The 16,317-nt window shown below is 42.7% G+C and overlaps 1 protein-coding gene across 5 annotated transcripts in view; it reads left to right on the top strand.

Moving 5' to 3' along the window:
- LOC139472737 (peptidyl-prolyl cis-trans isomerase G-like) overlaps nucleotides 1-13,599 on the top strand; it is an 81,544-nt gene extending 67,945 nt beyond the window's left edge. Inside the window, exons 17-29 of one of the 5 annotated variants that reach the window (XM_071255192.1) lie at nucleotides 1,302-1,565; nucleotides 1,750-1,899; nucleotides 2,220-2,333; nucleotides 3,512-3,625; nucleotides 4,740-4,889; nucleotides 5,250-5,363; nucleotides 6,534-6,683; nucleotides 7,044-7,157; nucleotides 8,272-8,421; nucleotides 8,782-8,895; nucleotides 10,676-10,825; nucleotides 11,204-11,317; nucleotides 12,196-13,599. In XM_071255192.1, the coding sequence (XP_071111293.1) occupies nucleotides 1,302-1,565; nucleotides 1,750-1,899; nucleotides 2,220-2,333; nucleotides 3,512-3,625; nucleotides 4,740-4,889; nucleotides 5,250-5,363; nucleotides 6,534-6,683; nucleotides 7,044-7,157; nucleotides 8,272-8,421; nucleotides 8,782-8,895; nucleotides 10,676-10,825; nucleotides 11,204-11,317; nucleotides 12,196-12,233 (1,736 nt within the window). In that variant the 3' untranslated portion in view covers nucleotides 12,234-13,599. The remainder of the gene's footprint in view (nucleotides 1-1,301; nucleotides 1,566-1,749; nucleotides 1,900-2,219; nucleotides 2,334-3,511; nucleotides 3,626-4,739; nucleotides 4,890-5,249; nucleotides 5,364-6,533; nucleotides 6,684-7,043; nucleotides 7,158-8,271; nucleotides 8,422-8,781; nucleotides 8,896-10,675; nucleotides 10,826-11,203; nucleotides 11,318-12,195) is intronic. The other 4 variants (XM_071255197.1, XM_071255196.1, XM_071255195.1 and 1 more) reach the window with 4 other exon arrangements.
- The last annotated feature ends 2,718 nt before the right edge of the window (nucleotides 13,600-16,317 follow it).

The raw sequence follows: 16,317 nt of genomic DNA, 5'->3' as shown, positions 1-16,317 counted from the left end.
TTCCTACCATCGACGCTGATAACATGATATACAGTTCCTATCATCGACGCTGATGACATGATATATACTCCTTACCATCGACGCTGATAACATGATATATAATCCTTACCATCGACGCTGATAACATGATACATATTCCTTACCATCGACGCTGATAACATGATATATACTCTTTACCATCGATGTTGATCACATGATAAACACTCCTTACCATCGACGCTGATAACATGATATATACTCCTTACCATCGGCGCTGATAACATGATATAGTCCTTACCATCGACGCTGATAACATGATATATACTCCTTACCATCGACGGTGATAACATGGTATATACTCCTTACCGTCGACGCTGATAACATGATATATATTCTTTACCATCGACGCTGATAACATGATATATACACCTTACGACCGACGCTGATAACATGATATATACTCCTTACCATCGACGCTAAAAACATAATATATATTCCTTGCCATCGACGCTGATCACATGGTATATACACCTTACCATCGACGCTGATAACGTGATACATATTCCTTTCCATCGACGCTGATAACATGATATATACACCTTACGATCGACGCTGATAACATGATATATACTCCTTACTATCGACGCTGATAACAGAATATATATTCCTTACCATCGACGCTGATCACATGATATACTAGTATACACCTTACCATCGACGCTGATAACATGATATATACACCTTACCATCGACGCTGATCACATGATATATACACCTTACCATCGACGCTGATAACATGATATATACTCCTTACCATCGACGGTGATAACATGGTATATACTCCTTACCGTCGACGCTGATAACATGATATATATTCTTTACCATCGACGCTGATAACATGATATATACACCTTACGACCGACGCTGATAACATGATATATACTCCTTACCATCGACGCTAAAAACATAATATATATTCCTTGCCATCGACGCTGATCACATGGTATATACACCTTACCATCGACGCTGATAACGTGATACATATTCCTTTCCATCGACGCTGATAACATGATATATACACCTTACGATCGACGCTGATAACATGATATATACTCCTTACTATCGACGCTGATAACAGAATATATATTCCTTACCATCGACGCTGATCACATGATATACTAGTATACACCTTACCATCGACGCTGATAACATGATATATACACCTTACCATCGACGCTGATCACATGATATATACACCTTACCATCGACGATGATAACATGATATATACACCTTATCATCCAGCTGTGTCTGTTATGTTCAGGGAAAGCAGCGAAACAAACTGATGCTGATGTGAGTGACAAGATTCAAGTGCGTGGTGCCACAGTTCTGGGAGGTCAAGGTCACCGCTCAGAGGAATCCGACGTAGAGCGTTACCGTGATGACGTCATCAACACCAAACCAGGTGGTGACAAGCTGTACGTGAATAAAGGAGACGGTGACGCCACACAGAAATGTCAGTCCTTCATTGACATGTCCAACATTGTCACCGTGGGTCCAGCGTATGAGGATATGACCGGCGATCTCCGTGAGTACATGCAGTGATGTGTCACAGAGCATGGGGATACCTGTGGTCAAGGTTGCTAGGTAACAGAGCATGGGGATACCTGTGGTCAAGGTTGCTAGGTAACAGTTCGTGAGGATGTCTACAGGTAAGCACACTGTCTACCATGAATCATTATTCACTCTACTTCATCGCTACATTTTTTCAGAGGCTTCAACTTCTGGGAGAAAGAAATCGCATCGTCGGTCGCAGACGCTTGAAAGACAACGACACTTCCGGAAGATCGCAGAAAACCCAGGGGCTGGTTACTATGACAACGTAGGACCTCTCAAAACCAAAGCCGAGGAAAACGCTGACTGTAAATATACGACATGTAATTACCTACCTGCATAGATACTGTATATGTATATGTATATGACGAGGATACTAATAGTTGGCAAATGTAGGAATTCCGATCTTAAAAAAGGTTCCAACATCTTATTCTGGTTAAGAAATAGGTCAAGTGGTCAGGAGGCTTGGTTGATTGCATGTCAACGTATCACGATGGCAACGTTGCACTGATCAAGGTTGCTAAGCAACAGGTCATGGGGATAGCATTTTGAGTAGTTCTTCATTCTTCGTTCTTCTCAGATGCAATTGTTTACCGTGATTGTAGCAGTGTTGTCTATGTGTTTGCAGACTCGAATACAGAGACTCGGTCAGCCGACTCACGTTATAACGAGGAGCCAATGGAAGGAGAGGCTGACACGTCACAAGCAGACAACCGGGAAGTGAAAGAAGACAGGGTGAAGGGTAGGCAAAACAGCCTGTACAATTCACTTCGCGCTTGCTTTGAAAATTATGGTCCTGGTTTCTGCACATACAATTCAAAGATATTTAACACTTACACATGTACCAAGGAAAGAAAATGTCCACAATCTTCATCGTGCATTATATCTAACGAATTGAAATGTGTCTATACGTCATTGTGTCTCTAACGCTCTACTGAGGTCACTGTGTCTCTCACGCTCTACTGACTTAATTGTGACTATCACACTCTACTGACTGCATTGTGTCTCTCACGCTCTACTGACTGCATTGTGTCTCTCACGCTCTACTGACGTCATTGTGTCTCTCACGCTCTACTGACTGCACTGTGTCTCTCACGCACTACTGACTGCATTGTGTCTCTCACGCTCTACTGACTGCACTGTGTCTCTCACGCTCTACTGACTGCACTGTGACTCTCACGCTCTACTTACTTTATTGTGTCTCTAACACTCTACTGACTGCATTCTGACTCTCACGCTCTACTGACGTCACTGTGTCTCTCACGCTCTACTGACTTAATTGTGACTATCACGCTCTACTGACGTGATTGTGTCTCTCACGCTCTACTGACTGCATTGTGTCTCTCACGCTCTACTGACGTCATTGTGTCTCTCACGCTCTACTGACTGCACTGTTACTCTCACACTCTACTTACTTTATTGTGTCTCTAACACTCTACTGACTGCATTCTGACTATCACGCTCTACTGACGTCACTGTGTCTATCACGCTCTACTGACTGCACTGTGTCTCTCACGATCTACTGACTTCATTCTGAATCTCACGCTGTGCTGACTTAATTGTGTGTCTCTCATTCTCCGCTGATTTCATAGTGTCTCTCATTCTCAGCTGATCTCATTTGATTCTTTCATTCTCTGTAGATTGTATTGCGTGTCTCTCACTCTCAGCTGATCTCATTGTGTGTCTCTCAGTCTCATCTGATCTCATTGTGTTTTTAAAAAAAAGTTCCAACAACCTTTGCTGGTCAAGAAATAGGTCAAGTGTTCAATATGTCATAATATCACGATGGCAACGTTGCACTGATCAAGGTTGCTAAGCAACAGGTCATGGGGATAGCATTTTGAGTAGTTCTTCATTCTTCGTTCTTCTCAAATGCAATTGTTTACCGTGATCGTAGCAGTGCTGTCTCTGTGTTTGCAGACTCGAATACAGAGACTCGGTCAGCCGACTCACGTTATAACGAGGAGCCGATGGAAGGAGAGGCTGACACGTCACAAGCAGACAACCGGGAAGTGAAAGAAGACAGGGTGAAGGGTAGGCAAAACAGCCTGTACAATTCACTTCGCGCTTGCTTTGAAAATTATGGTCCTGGTTTCTGCACATACAATTCAAAGATATTTAACACTTACGCATGTACCAAGGAAAGAAAATGTCCACAATCTTCATCGTGCATCATATCTAACGAATTGAAATGTGTCTATACGTCATTGTGTCTCTAACGCTCTACTGAGGTCACTGTGTCTCTCACGCTCTACTGACTTAATTGTGACTATCACGCTCTACTGACGTCATTGTGTCTCTCACGCTCTACTGACTGCACTGTGTCTCTCACGCTCTACTGACTGCATTGTGTCTCTCACGCTCTACTGACTGCACTGTGACTCTCACGCTCTACTTACTTTATTGTGTCTCTAACACTCTACTGACTGCATTCTGACTCTCACGCTCTACTGACGTCACTGTGTCTATCACGCTCTACTGACTGCATTGTGTCTCTCACGATCTACTGACTTCATTCTGACTCTCACGCTGTGCTGACTTAATTGTGTGTCTCTCATTCTCCGCTGATTTCATAGTGTCTCTCATTCTCAGCTGATCTCATTTGATTCTTTCATTCTCTGTAGATTGTATTGCGTGTCTCTCACTCTCAGCTGATCTCATTGTGTGTCTCTCAGTCTCATCTGATCTCATTGTGTTCCTGTCACTCTCAGCTGATCTCATTGTGTGTCTGTCACTTTCATCTGATCTCATTGTGTGTCTGTCACTCTCAGCTGATCTCATTGTGTGTCTGTCACTCTCATCTGATCTCATTGTGTGTCTGTCACTCTCATCTGATCTCATTGTGTGTCTCTCACTCCCAGCTGATCTCATTGTGCGTCTGTCACACCTGTAGTCAAGGTTGCTAGGTAACAGAGCATGATGATAGCTGTAGTCAAGATTGCCAGTTTACAGAAAATGAGGATACCTGTAGTCAAAGTTGCTCGGTACCGGATCATAAGGATACTTGTAGCCAAGGTTGCTAGGTAACGGTTCATAAGCATACATGTAGTCAAGGCTGCTAAGTAACAGATCGTGAGGATATCTACAGGTAAACACCCTGTCTACCATGAATCATTATTCACTCTCCTTCATCGCTACATTTTTTCAGAGGCTTCAATTTCTGGACGAAAGAAATCGCTTCGTCGGTCGCAGACGCTTGAAAGACAACGACACTTTCGGAAGATCGCAGAAAACCCAGGGGCTGGTTACTATGACAACATAGGACCTCTCAAAACCAAAGCCGAGGAAACCGCTGACTGTAAATATACGATCTGTAATAACCTACCTGCATAGATACTGTATACAAGGGTTGCCGGGTTACTGGTCTGGAGGACACACCAAGTTAGGGTCAATGGTTGCTTGGTAACATATGATGAGGATACTAATAGTTGGCCCACAAAGGGATTCCGATCTTAAAAAAAAGTTCCAACAACCTTTGCTGGTCAAGAAATAGGTCAAGTGTTCAATATGTCATAGTATCACGATGGCAACGTTGCACTGATCAAGGTTGCTAAGCAACAGGTCATGGGGATAGCATTTTGAGTAGTTCTTCATTCTTCGTTCTTCTCAAATGCAATTGTTTACCGTGATCGTAGCAGTGCTGTCTCTGTGTTTGCAGACTCGAATACAGAGACTCGGTCAGCCGACTCACGTTATAACGAGGAGCCGATGGAAGGAGAGGCTGACACGTCACAAGCAGACAACCGGGAAGTGAAAGAAGACAGGGTGAAGGGTAGGCAAAACAGCCTGTACAATTCACTTCGCGCTTGCTTTGAAAATTATGGTCCTGGTTTCTGCACATACAATTCAAAGATATTTAACACTTACGCATGTACCAAGGAAAGAAAATGTCCACAATCTTCATCGTGCATCATATCTAACGAATTGAAATGTGTCTATACGTCATTGTGTCTCTAACGCTCTACTGAGGTCACTGTGTCTCTCACGCTCTACTGACCTAATTGTGACTATCACGCTCTACTGACGTCATTGTGTCTCTCACGCTCTACTGACTGCACTGTGTCTCTCACGCTCTACTGACTGCATTGTGTCTCTCACGCTCTACTGACTGCACTGTGTCTCTCACGCTCTACTGACTGCATTGTGTCTCTCACGCTCTACTGACTGCACTGTGACTCTCACGCTCTACTTACTTTATTGTGTCTCTAACACTCTACTGACTGCATTCTGACTCTCACGCTCTACTGACGTCACTGTGTCTATCACGCTCTACTGACTGCATTGTGTCTCTCACGATCTACTGACTTCATTCTGACTCTCACGCTGTGCTGACTTAATTGTGTGTCTCTCATTCTCCGCTGATTTCATAGTGTCTCTCATTCTCAGCTGATCTCATTTGATTCTTTCATTCTCTGTAGATTGTATTGCGTGTCTCTCACTCTCAGCTGATCTCATTGTGTGTCTCTCAGTCTCATCTGATCTCATTGTGTTCCTGTCACTCTCAGCTGATCTCATTGTGTGTCTGTCACTTTCATCTGATCTCATTGTGTGTCTGTCACTCTCAGCTGATCTCATTGTGTGTCTGTCACTCTCATCTGATCTCATTGTGTGTCTGTCACTCTCATCTGATCTCATTGTGTGTCTCTCACTCCCAGCTGATCTCATTGTGCGTCTGTCACACCTGTAGTCAAGGTTGCTAGGTAACAGAGCATGATGATAGCTGTAGTCAAGATTGCCAGTTTACAGAAAATGAGGATACCTGTAGTCAAAGTTGCTCGGTACCGGATCATAAGGATACTTGTAGTCAAGGTTGCTAGGTAACGGTTCATAAGCATACATGTAGTCAAGGCTGCTAAGTAACAGATCGTGAGGATATCTACAGGTAAACACCCTGTCTACCATGAATCATTATTCACTCTCCTTCATCGCTACATTTTTTCAGAGGCTTCAATTTCTGGACGAAAGAAATCGCTTCGTCGGTCGCAGACGCTTGAAAGACAACGACACTTTCGGAAGATCGCAGAAAACCCAGGGGCTGGTTACTATGACAACATAGGACCTCTCAAAACCAAAGCCGAGGAAACCGCTGACTGTAAATATACGATCTGTAATAACCTACCTGCATAGATACTGTATACAAGGGTTGCCGGGTTACTGGTCTGGAGGACACACCAAGTTAGGGTCAATGGTTGCTTGGTAACATATGATGAGGATACTAATAGTTGGCCCACAAAGGGATTCCGATCTTAAAAAAAAGTTCCAACAACCTTTGCTGGTCAAGAAATAGGTCAAGTGTTCAATATGTCATAGTATCACGATGGCAACGTTGCACTGATCAAGGTTGCTAAGCAACAGGTCATGGGGATAGCATTTTGAGTAGTTCTTCATTCTTCGTTCTTCTCAAATGCAATTGTTTACCGTGATCGTAGCAGTGCTGTCTCTGTGTTTGCAGACTCGAATACAGAGACTCGGTCAGCCGACTCACGTTATAACGAGGAGCCGATGGAAGGAGAGGCTGACACGTCACAAGCAGACAACCGGGAAGTGAAAGAAGACAGGGTGAAGGGTAGGCAAAACAGCCTGTACAATTCACTTCGCGCTTGCTTTGAAAATTATGGTCCTGGTTTCTGCACATACAATTCAAAGATATTTAACACTTACGCATGTACCAAGGAAAGAAAATGTCCACAATCTTCATCGTGCATCATATCTAACGAATTGAAATGTGTCTATACGTCATTGTGTCTCTAACGCTCTACTGAGGTCACTGTGTCTCTCACGCTCTACTGACTTAATTGTGACTATCACGCTCTACTGACGTCATTGTGTCTCTCACGCTCTACTGACTGCACTGTGTCTCTCACGCTCTACTGACTGCATTGTGTCTCTCACGCTCTACTGACTGCACTGTGACTCTCACGCTCTACTTACTTTATTGTGTCTCTAACACTCTACTGACTGCATTCTGACTCTCACGCTCTACTGACGTCACTGTGTCTATCACGCTCTACTGACTGCATTGTGTCTCTCACGATCTACTGACTTCATTCTGACTCTCACGCTGTGCTGACTTAATTGTGTGTCTCTCATTCTCCGCTGATTTCATAGTGTCTCTCATTCTCAGCTGATCTCATTTGATTCTTTCATTCTCTGTAGATTGTATTGCGTGTCTCTCACTCTCAGCTGATCTCATTGTGTGTCTCTCAGTCTCATCTGATCTCATTGTGTTCCTGTCACTCTCAGCTGATCTCATTGTGTGTCTGTCACTTTCATCTGATCTCATTGTGTGTCTGTCACTCTCAGCTGATCTCATTGTGTGTCTGTCACTCTCATCTGATCTCATTGTGTGTCTGTCACTCTCATCTGATCTCATTGTGTGTCTCTCACTCCCAGCTGATCTCATTGTGCGTCTGTCACACCTGTAGTCAAGGTTGCTAGGTAACAGAGCATGATGATAGCTGTAGTCAAGATTGCCAGTTTACAGAAAATGAGGATACCTGTAGTCAAAGTTGCTCGGTACCGGATCATAAGGATACTTGTAGTCAAGGTTGCTAGGTAACGGTTCATAAGCATACATGTAGTCAAGGCTGCTAAGTAACAGATCGTGAGGATATCTACAGGTAAACACCCTGTCTACCATGAATCATTATTCACTCTCCTTCATCGCTACATTTTTTCAGAGGCTTCAATTTCTGGACGAAAGAAATCGCTTCGTCGGTCGCAGACGCTTGAAAGACAACGACACTTTCGGAAGATCGCAGAAAACCCAGGGGCTGGTTACTATGACAACATAGGACCTCTCAAAACCAAAGCCGAGGAAACCGCTGACTGTAAATATACGATCTGTAATAACCTACCTGCATAGATACTGTATACAAGGGTTGCCGGGTTACTGGTCTGGAGGACACACCAAGTTAGGGTCAATGGTTGCTTGGTAACATATGATGAGGATACTAATAGTTGGCCCACAAAGGGATTCCGATCTTAAAAAAAAGTTCCAACAACCTTTGCTGGTCAAGAAATAGGTCAAGTGTTCAGTATGTCATAGTATCACGATGGCAACGTTGCACTGATCAAGGTTGCTAAGCAACAGGTCATTGGGATAGCATTTTGAGTAGTTCTTCATTCTTCGTTCTTCTCAAATGCAATTGTTTACCGTGATCGTAGCAGTGCTGTCTCTGTGTTTGCAGACTCGAATACAGAGACTCGGTCAGCCGACTCACGTTATAACGAGGAGCCGATGGAAGGAGAGGCTGACACGTCACAAGCAGACAACCGGGAAGTGAAAGAAGACAGGGTGAAGGGTAGGCAAAACAGCCTGTACAATTCACTTCTCGCTTGCTTTGAAAATTATGGTCCTGGTTTCTGCACATACAATTCAAATATATTTAACACTTACGCATGTACCAAGGAAAGAAAATGTCAACAATCTTCATCGTGCTTCATATCTAACGAATTGAAATGTGTCTATACGTCATTGTGTCTCTAAAGCTCTACTGACTTCATTGTGTCTCTCACGCTCTACTGACTTCATTGTCTCTCACGCTCTACTGACTTCATTGTGTCTCTCACACTCTACTGACGTCTTTGTGTCTCTCACGCTCTACTGACGTCATTGTGTCGCTCATGCTCTACTGACGTAATTGTGTCTCTCACGCTCTACTGACGTAATTGTGTCTTTCACACTCTACTGACGTCATTGTGTCTCTCGATCTCTACTGACGTCATTGTGGCTCTCACGCTCTACTGACGTCATCGTGTCTCTCACGCTCTACTGACGTCATTGTGTCTCTCACACTCTACTTACGTCAGTGTGTCTATCGCGCTCTACTGCCGTCATTGTGTCTATCACGCTCTACTGACGCCATTGTGTCTCTCACGTTCTACTGACTTCATTGTGTCTATCACGCTCTACTGACGTCATTGTGGCTCTCACGCTCTACTGACGTCATTGTGTCTCTCACACTCTACTTACGTCAGTGTGTCTATCGCGCTCTACTGCCGTCATTGTGTCTATCACGCTCTACTGACGCCATTGTGTCTCTCACGTTCTACTGACTTCATTGTGTCTATCACGCTCTACTGACGTCATTGTGTCTCTCACGCTCTTCTGACTGCATTGGGTCTATCACGCTCTACTGAGTTCATTGTGTTTCTCACATTCTACTGACTTCATTGTGTCTCTCACGCTCTACTGACATCATTTCGTCTCTCACGCTCTACTGACTTCATTGTGACTCTCACGCTGTACTGACTTCATTGTGTCTCTCAGGCTTAACTGACTTCATTGTGTCTCTTTTTTTCTGCTGATTTCATTGGGTGTCTCTCATTTTCAGCTGATCTGATTTGATTCTTTCATTCTCTGTAAATTGTATTGTGTATCTCGCACTCTCTGCTGATCTCATTGTGTGTCTCTAAATCTGAGCTGATCTCATTGTGTGTCTTTCACTCTCAGCTGATCTCATTGTGTGTCTCCCACTCTCTGCTGATCTCATAGTGTGTCTCTCACTTTCAGCTGATCTCATAGTGTGTCTCTCACTCTCAGCTGATCTCATTGTGTGTCTCTCACTCCCTGATGATTTCATTGTGTGTCTCTCATTCTCTGCTGATCTCATTGTATGTCTCTCACTCTCAGCTCATTTCATTGTGTTTCTGTCACTCTCAGCTGATCTTATTGTGTGTCTCTCACTCTCAGCTGATTTCATTGTGTGTCTCTCAGTATCATCTGATCTCATTGTGTGTCTCTCACTCCCTGATGATTTCATTGTGTGTCTCTCATTCTCTGCTGATCTCATTGTATGTCTCTCACTCTCAGCTGATTTCATTGTGTGTCTCTCAGTATCATCTGATCTCATTGTGTGTCTCTCACTCCCAGCTGATCTCATTGTGTGTTTGACACACCTGTAGTCAAGGCTGCTAGGTGACAGAGCATGATGATACCTTTAGTCAAGATTGCTCGGTAACGGTTCATAAGTATACATATTTTCAAGGTTGCTAGGTAACAGATCGTGAGGATATCTACAGTTAAACTCACCGTCTACCATGAATCATTATTCACTCTCCTTCATCGCTACATTTTTTCAGAGGCTTCAATTTCTGGACGAAAGAAATCGCATCGTCGGTCGCAGACGGTTGAAAGTCAACGACACTTTCGGAAGATCGCAGAAAACCCAGGGGCTGGTTACTATGACAACATAGGACCTCTCAAAACCAAAGCCGAGGAAACTGCTGACTGTAAATAATACGATTTGTTATTACCTACCAGCATAGATACTGTATACAAGGGTTGCCGGGTTACTGGTCTGGAGGACACACCAAGTTAGGGTCAATGGTTGCTTGGTAACATATGATGAGGATACTTATAGTTGGCCCACGTAGGAATTCCGATCTTGATTAAAGGTTCCAACAACCTATGCTGGTCAAGAAATAGGTCAAGTGGTCAGAAGGCTTGGTTGATTGCATGTCAACGTATCACGATGGCATCGTTTCACTGGTCAAGGTTGCTAAGCAAAAGGTCATGGGGATAGCATTTTGAGTAGTTCTTCATTCTTCGTTCTTCTCAAATGCAATTGTTTACCGTGATCGTAGTAAGTGCTGTCTCTGTGTTTGCAGACTCGAATACAGAGACTCGGTCAGCCGACTCACGTTATAACGAGGAGCCGATGGAAGGAGAGGCTGACACGTCACAAGCAGACAACCGGGAAGTGAAAGAAGACAGGGTGAAGGGTAGGCAAAACTGCCTGTACAATTCACTTCTCGCTTGCTTTGAAAATTATAGTCCTGGTTTCTGCACCTACAATTCAAAGATATTTAACACTTACGAATGTACCAAGGAAACAAAATGTCAACAATCTTCATCGTGCTTCATATCTAACGAATTGAAATGTGTCTATACGTCATTGTGTCTCTAAAGCTCTACTGACTTCATTGTGTCTCTCACGCTCTACTGACTTCAATGTGTCTCTCACGTTCTACTGACTTCATTGTGTCTCTCACGTTCTACTGACTTCATTGTGTCGCTCAAGCTCTACTGACGTCTTTGTGTCTCTCACGCTCTACTAACTTCAATGTGTCTCTCACGCTCTACTGACTTCACTGTGTCTCTCACGCTCTGCTGACTGCGTTGTGCCTCTCACGATCTGCTGACGTCATTGTGTCTCTCACGCTGTGCTGACTTCATTGTGTTTCTCTCATTCTCTGCTCATTTCATTAGGTGTCTCATTCTCCGCTGATTTCATAGTGTCTCTTATCCTCTGCTGATTTCATTGGGTGTCTCTAATTCTCAGCTGATCTCATGTGTTTCTCTCATTCTCTGTAGATTTTATTGTGTATCTCTCCCTCTCCTCAGTTGATATCACTGTGTGTCTCTCACTCTCGACTGATCTCATTGTGTGTCTCTCAATCTCAGCTGATCTTATTGTGTGTCTCTCACTCTCAGCTGATCTTATTGTGTGTCTCTCACTCTCAGCTGATTTCATTATGTGTCTCTCAATCTCTGTTGAATTAAATATGTGTGTCTCTTTCTGTGGTCTGAACTCAGTATTGTCAACACACTCCATCATGCACTGGCCCCTACCCGACGTAATTGTGTTCTTGTGTTGCAGAGACACATCTTTCCGATGGGGACACAACGTCAGCCTAGCAGAGTTTCTCAGCACTAGACAGAATGTGTCATGTGACAGAGTATATCATCACTAGACAGAGTGTCTCAATACTAGACAGAGTATATCACAACTAAACTGAGTATCTCACCGCAGAGAATCACACCACAAGACAGATTTCCCCACAAGACAGAGTATCTCACCGCTCAACAGAGTATTTCACCACTGGACAGAGTATCTCACTACTAAACAAAGTATTTAACCACTGGACAGAGTGTCTCATCACTAGGAAGAGTGTCACACCACAAGACAGAGTCGTTCACCACTAGAAAGAGATTCTTTTCACTAGAGTATCTCACCACTAGAAAGGGAGTCTCACCACTAGACAAAGTAGCTCACAACTCGACAGAGTGCCTCACCACTAGACAGAGTAATCTTACCACTAGACAGAGTGTCTCACCGATAGACAGGGTGTCTCACCACTAGACAGAGTGGCTCACCACTAAACAGATTCGTTCACCACTAAACCGAGTATATCACCACTAGATAGAGTTTCCTTTCACTAGACAGAGAGTCTCACCACTAGACAGAGTATCTCACCACTAGACAGATAATCTCACCACTAGACTGAGTATCTCACAACTAGACAGAGATTCTTTTCACTAGACAGAGTATCTCACCACTAGACAGGGTGTCTCACCACTAGACAGAATATCTCACAACTACACAGAGTGTCTCACCACTAGGCAAAGTATCTCGCCACTAGACAGAGTATCTCACCACAAGACAAAGTATCTCACAACTAGACAGAGTATCTCACCAATAGACAGAGTGTCTCACCACTAGGCAGAGAGTCTCACCACTAAACATAGTATATCGCCACTAGACAGAGTTTCTTTTCACTAAACAGAGTATCTCACCACTAGACGAAGTATCTCACAACTAGACAGAGTATCTCACCACTAGACAAAGTGTCTCACAACTAGACAGAGTATCTCACCACTAGACAGAGTATCTCACCACTGGACAGAGTATCTCACCTCAGAGTATCTCACCACTAGACAGAGAGTCTCATCACTAGACAGAGTATCTCACCTCAGAGTATCTCACCACTAGAGAGAGAGTCTCATCACTAGACATAGTATCTCACCTCAGAGTATCTCACAACCAGAGTGTTTCACCACTAGACAGGTATCTCACCCAACAATACTATAGAGGCTTTGTACTGTTATCTTGAAGGTTTGTTTCAAGTTAGGTGTATACTGTGTACTGATATCGGGAAGCTTTGTATCAAGTTAGATGTATACTGTGTACTGATATCGCGAAACTTTGTATCAAGCTAGGTGTATACTGTGTACTGATATCGAGAAGCTTTGTATCAAGTTAGATGTATACTGTGTACTGATATCGGGAAGCTTTGTATCAAGTTAGATGTATACTGTGTACTGATATCGGGAAGCTTTGTATCAAGTTAGATGTATACATTGTACTGATATCGCGAAGCTTTGTATCAAGTTAGATGTATACATTGTACTGATATCTTGAGGCTTTGTATAAAGTTAGGTGTATACCGTGTACTGATATTGCGAAGCTTTGTATCAAGTTAGATGTGTACCGTGTACTGATATCTCGAAGCTTTGTATCAAGTTGGGTGTTTATTGTGTACTGATATCGCGAAGCTTTGTATCAAGTTAGATGTATACTGTGTACTGATATCTCGAAGCTTTGTATCAAGTTGGGTGTATACTGTGTACTGATATCTCGAAGCTTTGTATCAAGTTAGATGTATACTGTGTACTGATATCGGGAAGCTTTGTATCAAGTTAGATGTATACTGTGTACTGATTTCTCGAAGCTTTGTATCAAGTTAGATGTATACATTGTACTGATATCGCGAAGCTTTGTATCAAGTTAGATGTATACATTGTACTGATATCTCGAGGCTTTGTATAAAGTTAGGTGTATACCGTGTACTGATATCGGGAAGCTTTGTATCAAGTTAGATGTATACTGTGTACTGATATCGAGAAGCTTTGTATCAAGTTAGATGTATACATTGTACTGATATCGCGAAGCTTTGTATCAAGTTAGATGTATACATTGTACTGATATCTCGAGGCTTTGTATAAAGTTAGGTGTATACCGTGTACTGATATTGCGAAGCTTTGTATCAAGTTAGATGTGTACCGTGTACTGATATCTCGAAGCTTTGTATCAAGTTGGGTGTTTATTGTGTACTGATATCGCGAAGCTTTGTATCAAGTTAGATGTATACTGTGTACTGATATCTCGAAGCTTTGTATCAAGTTACATGTATACTGTGTACTGATATCTCGAAGCTTTGTATCAAGTTAGATGTATACATTGTACTGATATCTCGAGGCTTTGTATAAAGTTAGGTGTATACCGTGTACTGATATTGCGAAGCTTTGTATCAAGTTAGATGTGTACCGTGTACTGATATCTCGAAGCTTTGTATCAAGTTGGGTGTTTATTGTGTACTGATATCGCGAAGCTTTGTATCAAGTTAGATGTATACTGTGTACTGATATCTCGAAGCTTTGTATCAAGTTGGGTGTATACTGTGTACTGATATCTCGAAGCTTTGTATCAAGTTAGATGTATACTGTGTACTGATATCGGGAAGCTTTGTATCAAGTTAGATGTATACAGTGTACTGATATCTCGAAGCTTTGTATCAAGTTAGATGTATACATTGTACTGATATCGCGAAGCTTTGTATCAAGTTAGATGTATACATTGTACTGATATCTAGAGGCTTTGTATAAAGTTAGGTGTATACCGTGTACTGATATCGGGAAGCTTTGTATCAAGTTAGATGTATACTGTGTACTGATATCGAGAAGCTTTGTATCAAGTTAGATGTATACATTGTACTGATATCGCGAAGCTTTGTATCAAGTTAGATGTATACATTGTACTGATATCTCGAGGCTTTGTATAAAGTTAGGTGTATACCGTGTACTGATATTGCGAAGCTTTGTATCAAGTTAGATGTGTACCGTGTACTGATATCTCGAAGCTTTGTATCAAGTTGGGTGTTTATTGTGTACTGATATCGCGAAGCTTTGTATCAAGTTAGATGTATACTGTGTACTGATATCTCGAAGCTTTGTATCAAGTTGGGTGTATACTGTGTACTGATATCTCGAATCTTTGTATCAAGTTAGATGTATACTGTGTACTGATATCGGGAAGCTTTGTATCAAGTTAGATGTATACAGTGTACTGATATCTCGAAGCTTTGTATCAAGTTAGATGTATACATTGTACTGATATCGCGAAGCTTTGTATCAAGTTAGATGTATACATTGTACTGCTATCTCGAAGCTTTGTATCAAGTTAGATGTATACCGTGTACTGATATCGCGAAGCTTTGTATCAAGTTATATGTATACTGTGTACTGATATCGGGGAGCTTTGTATCAAGTTACATGTATACTGTGTACTGATATCGCGAAGCTTTGTATCAAGTTAGATGTATACTGTGTACTGATATCAGGGAGCTTTGTATCAAGTTAGATGTATACTGTGTCACTGTAGATGCTGCATGCAAACGGAGTTTTGATATATACTGAACCGCAAAAGAAACGTCACTATGGCTAGATATAGGAGAAACCTTTTTTGTCCAAACACTGAAAACGTACTTTGAGACATATTACAAAGATGAACTGGGCGAAACTGATCATCAAGGTTGAAATTAAAGTGTCAAATGTTCTTAAAGTGAAACATAACACTCGTCTCTGAGAAAATGGCATCACAAGTCAGTATCTTGTGTGTCTGCCATGTACATTGATGACTTCCGTGCAACGTCGATACATGAAATGGATGAGGCGGTTGATGAAGGCCACAGACACTTGAGCCCACACTCTGAGGAACGCCTGACGCAGTTCAGCTGCAGTTGTCGGCCTTTGTCGGGCGTCATTCAGCCGTCTCTGAATCTCGTCCCACAGCTGCTTAAATCGAATTTGAATCGGGACTTAGGGCAGATCACTGCATGGTTCTGATGCCATTCTGCTGGAAGAAGTCTCTTGTTGCTCTCGCAGGGTGGGCACGGGCGTTATCATGCTGAAACTCGTGGTTGCGGCGACATGCCAAATGAGG

This window comes from Haliotis cracherodii, unplaced genomic scaffold (genome assembly GCF_022045235.1).
Source record: "Haliotis cracherodii isolate W230 unplaced genomic scaffold, xgHalCrac1.p SCAF_25, whole genome shotgun sequence".
NCBI lineage: Eukaryota > Metazoa > Mollusca > Gastropoda > Lepetellida > Haliotidae > Haliotis > Haliotis cracherodii.
The sequence above is the reverse complement of the archived record's forward strand: the minus strand, read 5'-3'. Positions and strand labels throughout refer to the sequence as shown.